At 37.4% G+C, this 12,004-nt stretch overlaps 1 protein-coding gene across 1 annotated transcript in view; it reads right to left on the bottom strand.

Annotated features, from left to right (window-relative positions):
- Positions 1 to 12,004, bottom strand: part of mapk8ip1b (mitogen-activated protein kinase 8 interacting protein 1b) — a 45,624-nt gene that overhangs the window by 21,528 nt on the left and 12,092 nt on the right. Inside the window, exon 2 of the mRNA XM_085412251.1 lies at positions 6,372 to 6,483. Within this exon, the coding sequence (XP_085268377.1) occupies positions 6,372 to 6,483 (112 nt within the window). The remainder of the gene's footprint in view (positions 1 to 6,371; positions 6,484 to 12,004) is intronic.

The raw sequence follows: 12,004 nt of genomic DNA, 5'->3' as shown, positions 1-12,004 counted from the left end.
CAATCAGAGCAGCCGGAGCAGGGGAAACACAAGGAAAGACTGAAAATGTCAAATCACCCCAAACGTACTGCTCAGCTGCAAACCGAATGCCAGAAAAATAAAATATAGAAAGAGAACATTTGAACCACGCCGACTTTGAAAGGACCTGTATGTGTTTGTCAAATCCAGAGTTTTGGCTTCACTCTGCTCTTATAAAATACAGTAAAGTATTGCATTTTATTTCATTTTTATTAACAAACGAGCAGATAGATAGATATCTATATATATATATATCAATTTGGCTTAAATGAATCATGCAGGAGAGGGTCGGGCCTTGTAAGTGTCTGTTCATGTCAATGGGAATACATAAAGGTAAGCACAAGGCTGAATATCAGAACACTGCTGTCATATCAGTTGCTCTTTATTAACAGTAGCAGAGCCAAACAGGGCTTCTCCTGTTTCTGTTTGCATTGATGAAGCAGCTTCCTCTCCACTGTTACCATGTGTGGATGAGATGACGTGAGCGGTATCCATGGGGGCAGTGTGCGTGTGTGTGTTTGTGTGTGTATAAGTGCCAACACTGCATGTATTTTCAGCTTTGACATGTGCAGTAGGTGAGAGAAACACTGTTGCCATGGAAATGGGTCTGCTTCTCCACTGGTGTTTTGCTAGACCCTCTTTCACTCCCTCTCTCTCTCATTGCTCCATTTATTTTCTATTGCTTCCGTCCTCACTCTCCCTCAGTATATCACTCTCCTTCTACCCTTCTGGATTAAGGGGATCTGTTTCACTGATACTTATTTATACAGGTTCACCTTTAAAACATTTTTATGGGCACCTTATATTTTAAGACAATACTGTTGAAGTGCATTGCAGTGCATTACAAATATCAGTAATTAAAATAACACACAAGGGACATGACACCTTTTTATGAAGTTCAATAGCTCAGATTTTTCCAACTTTCTCTAAAAGGTTTTTCTCTTTTTGTTTCTGTAAAATAAAAAAATAAATCATTTCAAATATTTACATTAAGCAAGTGAATTTAATATAAATAAAGCAGAATCTAGACATAATACAAAGCCTTGATTCTCCATGTGTGGTAAATCTGTGTGTAGATGCTGCTTTTTGTGTGTTTTTGCAGTCACTTAAATATAACTGGCCATCCTATCTGACTCCACCCTGACATACGACATTTCAGCCATCCACACACAGCAAATGACTCCTAATCAAATCCATTCACCCTTACACTTGGGCATGAAAGCACTTCCCATTCTCTCTCACTGATTTTTATAATGCATGTTGTCACTTTATGTCTCTCAGAAGCACTAAATATCTTTAAGTCTCATTCTGGACATCAGCTGCTCTCCATTAACCCTTCAAGAACCCTTCACAATAGCCATGTGCACACTAATTTAGATAAAAGCCCATTTTCTCTGTCTTCTTCAACAGAAGCTTCTTAACTGTGGAATAACAAGTGACTTTTGTTTCATGTTTGTGTGTTCACCACAAAAATGAATCAAAGAATCTATTTATTTACATTGTCATAAGAGCAAAAGAAGCAGAAGTTTTGTTTGAGAAGAACATTTTGGGATAAAAGCACCTAAATAGTCTAACAATTCAGGCCTATTTGGTGGTAATTTGGATTTCTTCAAAAATATACCTACAATCTTGTTGATCATGACATCTCCTCAGGCGCAGGAGTGTTGTTTTCCAGATGGCAGACACTTTATGGGTGAAATGCACGTGGTTAGCTACAATGATTAATATCAGTTAGCTCAGCTTTTATGTCCTTTTATATTAAGTTTATATTTATTATCATATACTGTATACCCCAATAAAATGCCAGGAAATTATGGAAAAAAATATATATTTTCTACCCAAGTCTAATAAAAAGAGATATAAATCAAAGAGAGATTCTGATACAGAAGGAAAAAAAACACACCCATCTGTCTCCCTGTGTTAGCCCTGCGACAGACTGGGGACCTGTCCAGGGTGAACCTTGCATCTTGCCCTGTGGTACCAGGGATACCCCCCCGCGACCCTGATGAAAATAAGCAGATGAGAATGGGTGGATCCCGTCCCATCAATTATTTGAAGTACTGTACAAAATATCTTGTTCCTACCACTATTAACACTACTTTCAATCTGTGCTTACTTCTGCCTCTGGTGGCCAATTTGGGCCTATTTTTAATCAGCCAAGCTACAGGACTGAACAAGCCCCAGAGGAGACATGGCTATGTGGTTGATGGTATACGCCTGTGGCAATGGGACTCAAAACACCTGAACTTAAAGATTAAAAGGTCAGGTGGAAAACTTCTGTCCTTATAATGTTGTTAGCCCACTGTCCATCCACCCACCGAGCAAATACCACAGTGCACACCTCTGTGGCCCCCTACTCAGGTAGGCACCACACATGTCTGGTGTGTGTGATGTTCCTTCCATGTGACCGTTCATTATTGATGAGACCAGATACATTTTCAGTCTCCCATCGGATGATGAGATCACTGATGAATTCAGCTCTGTGTGTGTGTGTGTGTGTGTGTGTGTGTGTGTGTGTGTGAGGGCTCCCTACCAAATATTCTAAAGCTGCCCTGCCTCCTCATAAATTTTTAAAACAGACTGGGCCTCTAAAACTCTGTGCACTTTAAAATGAGAAGCAAAGACAAGGCAGTGCCCCTAAGGTCTGTGATTACAGCTGAAACATAAAGAATGTCAGTCTGTTTCATCAAGCTGATTCAGTCTTTGATCCTTGCTTCTGTTTTCCATGGTTAAACATTCTACAAGAAATGTTTTCAAGCACATCATAGTTCACATGACAAACTGAACAAAATTAGAAGGACGTGGAAAAGAAGGACACAAAGACCAAATCAGTGGCTAATAAGGTTCTTATGGTTAATGTCATTTAAAAAAAGCTGAACATTTACACTTCCAGCATACTGAGGAAGATGATATGCCATTTGTTGAATTTGTGTCTACTATGGTTGTCAAAAAACCTCAGATATTAACTGATAATAAAACTAATGTTTAAATACTAAATTAATCGTTTGCAACAAAAATGATTTTTTTAAAAAATTGCCATCTTTACCTCCTCCAACTGGCACAACAAGCACAGAGCCCCTCCCATCACTTACAGCTAAAGGAATTTAAAGAGGAAAGCATCTACTTTAAGAACAATGAAGTATTAATCCAGTATTATAAATGCTACCCTGGCTGGTGCACATGTTAACTTGTAGTAATTATCTGATAGCCACATTAGCCATTTTAGCACAGCTAAATACCACGCCCAAAGTGCTCCTCTTCTATATTACTGAAACTATGTAGATTGTTGGGTATTGTTTTAATTGTTGTACCTTTTGTCTATTAGAAGATTCTATGATCAATTACCAAAATAATTTATAAAATTATTAAAACCTCTAAACTTAATCATAAATACGTTTTTTGTTAAATCTAACTTATAAATGGGAGAATTAGTTGAAAACTAAGCAATCAACTACTTCAATAAATGACGTCTTCGCCACTTGGTAAATCTCTTCTGTTATGTGTAACTTGTTCTCTGCCAACTCTTAACGAAAAATGTTTGTTAGCCAGTGGCTACATTTGTTATTTGTCATCAGAGCTTGTTTCCTAAAAACAGCTTCCTTTAGTCTTAAGTGATGGGATTGAAGTTGGGCACAAGACAAATATAGAACAAAAAACATGAACTGAAAGAATCAAGCTGTGTACAACTGTGGGGTGGGTGTAGTGATTTAAAAACCTCAATGAAAATAGCAGTGGTTAAAAAATAAACACTGTGACATCTTTCTTTTTATTACTACAACCTCCCTTTGTCTGGTGTCTGTCACGATTTCATGCTGGTGACAAAAACAACAATTTCCTTTATTCTGCTAGGTGCCTTCAGTGTAAGGTTCAACACCATCTAAAAAGCAAACTGCATCCTCACTGGTGAGTCATTGCAAGATATAGAAAACACTCAGAAAATCAACACATCTTGTTACTGACTACCACAAAAGATTATACGACTCTGTCCGGTTATGTACTGTACAGCTCGGGAAACCAGCATTGTTAAATACACAATTCACTAAGCGCTGGACTCAATTCCAAGCGTGTGACTGTTGTAGCTGTTATCTATCCATAAGATCGCCAAGAAATTGTTAAATTGGACATTTTGCAATTTTTCTCCTTCAACATATAGCTGCTAAAATGATCTTAGAACAAGAACAATATACTATATGCGATCTACACACTAACTATACCTTAACTTTTGAGTAACATCTAAATTTTTAGCCTAAATGGTCTCCTACAGGATCTGTACTGTCATTAGAAGAAAATTGCACAATAAGGGGATTGCATTTCTGTCCTTCTTTCTTTTTTTCTTAAATAAAACAACAGTGCAATTATTTTGCCCCCTAATCACTGGTTGACATACTGAGGAGATAAACAAGAAGCAGTGCGAGCGGATCACAATCTCCTGATTCTTATAGAACCTTAACAGCCTTAACTTTAAATTGCAAGTTTCGACCAGTTCCTTGCTCCAAAAGAAAGTTAATCTTCTTAGACTAGATATGTAAAATGATGTATGTATGCCAAATGCTTTGCTCTAAAACAAACATGCTTAGATGTCCAAAAGTGAAGATGCTTGGCCATAATGGACAATATAACATTTGGAGAAAAATAAACAAACCCTAATCACCCCATATCAATTATAACACCATGGCAGAGAAATGAATGACTGTACTTTGCTAAGGCTTGGCCAACACTGGCACATGCAACCGGACAGTGATCACAACAACAGAAGCAAATCTACAATAGAAAGACTGAAAACGTATGGCCCAGTCCAAGTCCAGACGTCAACCCAACTGAATTGCTGTAGCACAGCAAAATCCCGCCAACTGCAATGAACTGCAGGTATATGGTAAATTAGACCAAAGGACATGAGATTTCCAAATGGAGGGGAGTGACATTACTAGGACCAGTGAGCTGTCTCTTCCAGCAGCAAAACAGTTTGTTTGCGCTTCCTGAGAGTGACAACACGTGAGATTTGCTGTTGGCTGCGCTGTGAGATTTGTCTTTTTTGCCATCCATGGGGCCATTTTGGATTCTGCGAGGCTCTTCAAGGAGATGAGTCATCTGTCTTCACACACATAGACACTTCCAGCAAAAAGTGCTCACATTCAGCAATGTGAGCTATAATTAGCTCCCAGGATAGCAAGACAAGAAAAAAAGAGTACTGTGTGAAAGAGTACTGGCTTTTAAAACCCCAAAATATTCCCACCACTCTGCATTATTAGAGTCATTTTTGTCCCATCAGTCAAGTCACTGCCTCACTAAAATGATAAAATATAACTCACAGAAATAATGAAAAAGGAAAAGAAAGATAGAATCTTATTTACTCACACAAATGCCCTGTGAAAAGCCTCTCGCCCTCTAGTTGCCTTGGTTACAGCAGTAGAGTTAAATAGAAGATGATGATCTGACAGAATAACAAATTTAACTCTATTTATTTTCTCCTTCAGCACCACTCCACTACTATTTCTCTTATAGTTACATGTATATATTCCTTACTCAGTTCTGTTAGTGACCCCCTCATTTCTATTCTTAAAAACAAAACAAAATAAAAACTCCCAAAAAAAAACTCTTGGTGGATTTCAACAAACAGTAAAAAGCTCAGAGTGAATTATTTAGATGCCCAGGATGGATCGGGGCAATCGCATGCGATCACATTCAAAGTTCTTTCAGCGAGCGCCTCCGACACCGTCTGTCAGGCCTGTCTGCCTCGGGCTCCTGTTCTCTGCTGGCAGGAAGCTGAATGCAGCAGCTGTTCATTACAAAACACTACAGAGAGGAGAGACTGACCCTTAGCTGTACTCAAACTTTGACAGAGTGTCACCGAAAGGAGGCAAGCCCAATTTTTGAAGGATCGCATGATGAGTTTGACGAATAACACTGGAGGTTATGCATGAGTGGAACGTACAATACGATATAATTTTTTTTTTTAAACTTTGTTAGATAAAGTTAAAAGGCTTTGGTGTACGATCATTTTGACCTTGTTTGTCAGCGGCCTTTTCAAGTGGACGACCATCTGATGTAACTTAAAAGCTTCCCAAGACACTCAGAAAGTTCCCAAAGTCCCACCACAAAAATAATGTCATAATCTTTGCAGGAGGACTCACGAATGCTTTCTATAAATGACAAATAGCATACACAAACAATTTGAACCTCCAACCCAGCTTTACATAACTCAGCGGATCCTCTAGTATACTGCAGCTCTCATTCAGAGCTGCTGATTATTTTTTTCACCAGCAGCTGATAAAGAATAACTTGAAGATGAACACTACATCTGCAGCTATGACAAGACATCTGCCAAGAAGCAGCTCTTCATGGGGCCATCCTACCTTTATATCTGGGCCATTGCAATTGAGGCTCATCCCACACTCATCTGTGATCTCTGTGATTTCGGAGAGGTCGTCGTCCTCAAATTCATCAAGGCTGATGTCATGGGTCAACCTGAGTGAAAGGGTAGATTAGGGTGAGAGGGACAAGAAGAGGATAGCGCATAGATGAGTCATATATATTTAAAAAAAAAAAAAAAAAAAAAAAATATATATATATATATATATATATATATATATATATATATATATATATATATATATATATATATATATATATATATATATATATATATAATCCTCAAGCCATAGTACATCTCAGAATCTCTTGTTGACCCAGTTATTTGTATCTCCTATGCTCAGTCCAATGACAATTTGAATATAGGTCGCTATAAATGACCAAAATATAACAAGCATAGGCATCTACATTAATACTTATAAGAGATAAACAGATCTAAAGCTATTGTTTTGTGTCATAGTACTGTTCCTAACAAATGGAAACATGGCGTTTGACTCTTATACCACATAGTTTTATACACTTCACTCAGACCTCTAAAGGATTTATATTTAGTATTAAAGCACTTACTAAATGTTTCAAGCACTGATTTCAGGCAGATCTAAATCAAGCACTACCTGCTCGTTTAGAGCAGAAAACAATGAGCATCCAGGATTTTATCAGCCTGTTTTATTTTGTGAATATCTCCATCTGCTGTTTGTAAAAGTGATTTTCTTTTGGCACCACTACACTTCATTCATCACAAGTGGGACTAAAATTAATACACACAGCATAACTCTTTTTCTTCTCCTTCTCATACTTTGTCAGTGACAATGAGCTATAGGGTGATTATTCAAGGAAAGTAATGTATTACACATAATTCATTATAATGTATCATGCTACTTATTTAAAGAAGGTAATGCCTTACACCACTTGTAGCATTACCTTTGGATTACTCGTTGGATTCACTGTCACATAAAGCCACCGCTGGCAAAAATGCAGAATAGGAAACTAAGAAAAGTGAACTTGTGTTTTGCAGAGAAGTACAAACGTCTTGAATGCTCCTGCAGCAGAAAGGGAAATGTACGGTCCTGCTGTCTGTGGCAGGATTCAATTAACATCCAGTAAACAATGGTTCAGTTTTCCCCATCTGCAATTATGGCTGCATGTTGTCCCTTTACCCTGCAGCCTCCGGGCATAACAGACTGAGTCAGAGCAAAATGTTATTTGAGATGCAAGACAAAGACGACAGAGCATGGGAGCAAGCCGTCAAATAAACCTTGTAAACCTGTGCAGCTACCATCCCCCCACTGATGCATCATGGTAATGTCATTTCTGACTGCTAGCGTGAGTGTACATACAGCTATTACAGTCTTTAGCCATCACATGTCAGAGGATGGGAATAGAAAGTTAAATAGCCTGAGAAAAAGCATCTGTTACCTCCATAATGAAGCCCTGAAGGAGGTGGGAGATACAGACTGAAGGAAGGACAGAACAAAGTGAACAAAAGAAAAGAAGACAATGGGAAAGTAAAAAAAAAAAAGGAATACATGTAAAATAAAAAACGTTTTACAACACAGCTATACACAGTGTATGTGAGTAACTTAGATGACCTTAAATAAAACTACTTGTACTGGTATTTTCATTTTTAGGCAATTTGTGGTGAGGAAATATTGATTTACATCATCATTATCCTTAAATCTTTTTCTGACACTAAAACCTATATATCATAGGTTAATGATTTTATTCTGACTAACCTATAGGTAAAAATACCTAAATTTAAAATGATGAAATAATGTTAGCTTGTTAGTTTGTCCAATTACGTTTGAGCACTTGGGGGAGTGTGTAGAAAACTGGCAATAATTCCTCAACAGTTAATGCAGTACTTTTGGAAACCCACTCAATTAAAGCCAAAATTCTGAACTTTAATCACATCTTAATTGTTTGGTTTGAAGCACCCTGTGGTGGTGTACAGGGGCAAATACAAAATGTTAATAATGTTAGTCCTGCAACAGGTTGACAACCTGTCCAAGACAACCTGTAACCCTGGGCTATTTCACCACAGGTTTGCATATATTATTAAACTACAACTGAGGAAAAGTTATCAAATACCAGACTGAATATGCCCTCTGACCAAAGCTATCAAAAACAACATTTTAACTGGTTTAAATTGCAAGTTTTGAGCAGTAATCCGGGCTTTTCAAGGGATATTATGAAACGGTGAGTCTACAGAGTTATAAGTGAGAGGGACTGAGTCCATAACAATTAAGTCAACAGTGAGAAAAGTGTGAAGATGGAGAGAGTCATGGAGGGAGGTGGGAAAAAGAAATAATTTAAAAAATAAACCTCTTTGTCTGCAGCCAAAGAGAAATCCCAACAGACTCTATACCACAAAGCAAATTACATTGTCACACGTCGAGGTTCACAGGGTGAAGGGTTGAACAGTTCTCAGATAAGATGGGCTGCACGGGTCACATCGCAGTTAAATAAAAACGGAATGCAATTATTTGCAAATCTTATAATCCCACATATTTTCTTCAAAGTAGAAAACAGATAACTTTTTGAATTTGATGGCAGCAACAAGTATCACAAAAGTTGAGACAGGGGAAACAAAAACCTGTAAAACTATGTGGTAGTAAAACAAAACATCTGGCAACAGGTGAGTAACATGATTGGGTATATATATAAAAAAATAATAAATCTTGTGGCGGTAGAGTCTCACAAGCAAAGAAGGACACAGGTTCCCCAATCTGCAAAAAAACTCCAGATATAAATTCTGCAACAATTTGTTACTCAGTATAAAATTGTCACAACTTTGAATATCTCATCATCTACAGTATATACAGTAACATCATGAAAAGATTCAAAGAATCAGTAATGGGTGCTTGTGATCAAAACAGCATCCCAACTTTTCTAAAATTGGAGTTGCAAATGCACTCATTTAACAGTTGATTAGGTACACTCAGCTAAAGCTAAGACGATAATACAACAGTTCTCCAATAAATCCTCCCTTCATCAATGTTAAGTTTTCAGTTCAGTGGAAATTTTGCTAAAGAATTTTATTAGGTAGTAGAATAAATTATTATGAATCATGTATTTTTTGCCTAAGCATTATAAATGGGATAAGCAGTAGAAACAGCTGCCAGTTTCACACAATCCAATCAGCAGCTGTCCATTTATGGGCTCAAATTGTGGTCATAAATATTTTGTATGTGTAAATCAAATGCATATTTGTGTACTGAGTTTTGTAACATGGTAAACCAAAATATCTGAAAGTTTTGTGTTTGTGCATCTACAGATGAGAATTTGTGTGTGTGTAAAAAAGATTTACACGAGTTACAAAATGTTTTGTTAAGATCTGGTTACAGATACAAAGCAAAAAACTACGTGTAAACCTCTGCACTCAGGTTTCCTGGCTGCGTGTGGATTTCAACTTAGAAGTACAAATTTTGACCTGATTTTTCTTCCTTTCAGCTGATTGGTCAATGTCATGTCAATTACAAATTTGACAATCCAATCAGACAACAGATGGGTTTGGCTGTTGGAGTGATGCTTTACTGAGCTTCAGGTCCTGGAAGAATAAATGCCCTTTTACATGCCAGCCCACCATTTTCCTTCATCACCAGGAAGGAAAACAGTCTGTGTGTGTCTGAGTTCGGTCACAGGTTTTTTGTGTCACAGGTTTACGCGTTTATGCAGAAACCTCCAGTATGGGCTACTCCAGAGCCTTTTCAACAGCGCTGCAGACCTCGGGGGGAAAGCTGTGGAAATGACACAGTCTTCACTAGTGGGGATAGTTACAAAGCTTTCTTCGTTATGAATTAGCGATACATGTTTTTGTTGGATATTTGAAGATAAAACAACACAAACTCTTGTAGAGGACATAAAGTCAGATACAATTTTTATACTTTTATACTTTTATACAATTTTTATACTCAAATACAATATTTTTTTAAACACTAACAACTGAATTTAAAATTCACCTTCCTGAAATTGAATTTGTATTTTTGAAAATTGTAATATTAATAGATTGAATTCTATTTAAATGTGTACACTGATCAACAGGAAGTTTGCTGGACCAGATTATCTAGGCAGTACTTGATGTGGTAAGAAGACTGTCATTGTTCCATAGTGCCACAAAAGTATACAGTGTTTGGATTGATCTTAATCAGTATGTAATGGTAAGGTTTTGACCCCCAGCCCACTGACACAGTCCAGCTCTATCGACCTTTCAACATATGTCTGCAAACACTCGATGCACCTTTGCTAGCTTTGCCTTGAGGCAACTGTTGTTGTGGTTTGGCAATGAATAAATACAACTGAAAACAAATGGAATTCCCTTGGGATTATATTCCTGCACTATGTATACTCATCATCTCGCTACACTTACAACCTTACCAGCGATCAATGCAGGCTGACTCAGCAGACTGCTTGGGCTGTCCAGGTCAGAGATTCCTGTGACACATTTACTGTGTCATCATTACTGAAAGTGAAACATGGCAAATAGGGTCAAGATGTAGTAACAACCGGCCAACATCAACATCATCACCATGACACAGCAGAGAAAACCAAATAAATTCAGCAACATCTCACATAGGACGGGACTCGGGATTCGACTTGGAAACTAAAGGCTTCATATTTTCAATTTTTAACAATTTTGGCAAAGTTTAGAAAGAACAATTCAAAAGTAGTTCTGTAATAAAAAAGAACACATTCAGGGATTGAAAATTGACTAATATGTCTCAAAACATAAATTTCTCTCTACAACATGTCAAAAAAAACTTAAGTTCACCTCTCCTTGGCTGATTTGAGCATTTCCTGCTCAGATCTGTGATTTTGATCCCATTCTCAGCACATTTTATCTTTCTGCTGAGATTATTTAATTTGATTATTCGCTTTAAGTGATGTGGGTTTTAAACTGTTCAGCTTTTAAACGGTCCCTGCAGACAAGTCCCATCAGCTCATGTTGTAAAACAACTTCAGATTGTAACAACACTGCAGGACGGATGTTTCAGTTTTATATCGCTAAGGATGTGGGACAAACTGCAGCATTATTGTAACAGCAGGTGGTGACAGGGCAGCTTGCTGCCATGTTTGTGTCTCCTCGGCCTGTCTCTCTGCTTGTGTTAATGAAGGGCAGAATGACCTCACGCTCAGGCCATGATGTGCTTGGCCAGCTCAGTAATATATAAATATCTCTATATATGTATGTATATAAGAAACAACCCAATATAACCCTGATAGAACTACATTTATCTAAGGCTTGCTTGCAAATTCACAAATGGCAAACAAGGTCAAATACGGGTATTTTCCTTTTAACTCTTTTTTATGTTGATCTGAATTTGATATAATCTCTGTGATAAAAAGACATTTTGCAGTTTATCATAAAGGAAGGTCACACAGCAGTGAGAAGACGACTTCTGTTAATAGAAAGAGATAAGAAAAATATGCAGAATGGAATTAAATCTCCTGACAAAGAGCAATGAGAAATAAATAGTGCTTCTATATCTTTTATTACAGTGAAAACAGGAAAACCATGCTCCCCACATAATACTTCTCTTAAATGCTACGATCACATGTGTTTCTGTGTTGTGTTGCTCTGATCGTGCTATTCTACCTTTCAGCCCAGTATTTAGTCATC

Source organism: Rhamphochromis longiceps, linkage group LG1 (assembly GCF_057381845.1).
Source record: "Rhamphochromis longiceps isolate RC_006_pf linkage group LG1, R_longiceps_female_GT1.1, whole genome shotgun sequence".
NCBI classification, from domain to species: Eukaryota; Metazoa; Chordata; class Actinopteri; order Cichliformes; family Cichlidae; genus Rhamphochromis; species Rhamphochromis longiceps.
Note: the sequence above shows the minus strand (reverse complement) of the source record. Positions and strands in the feature narration are given on the sequence as shown.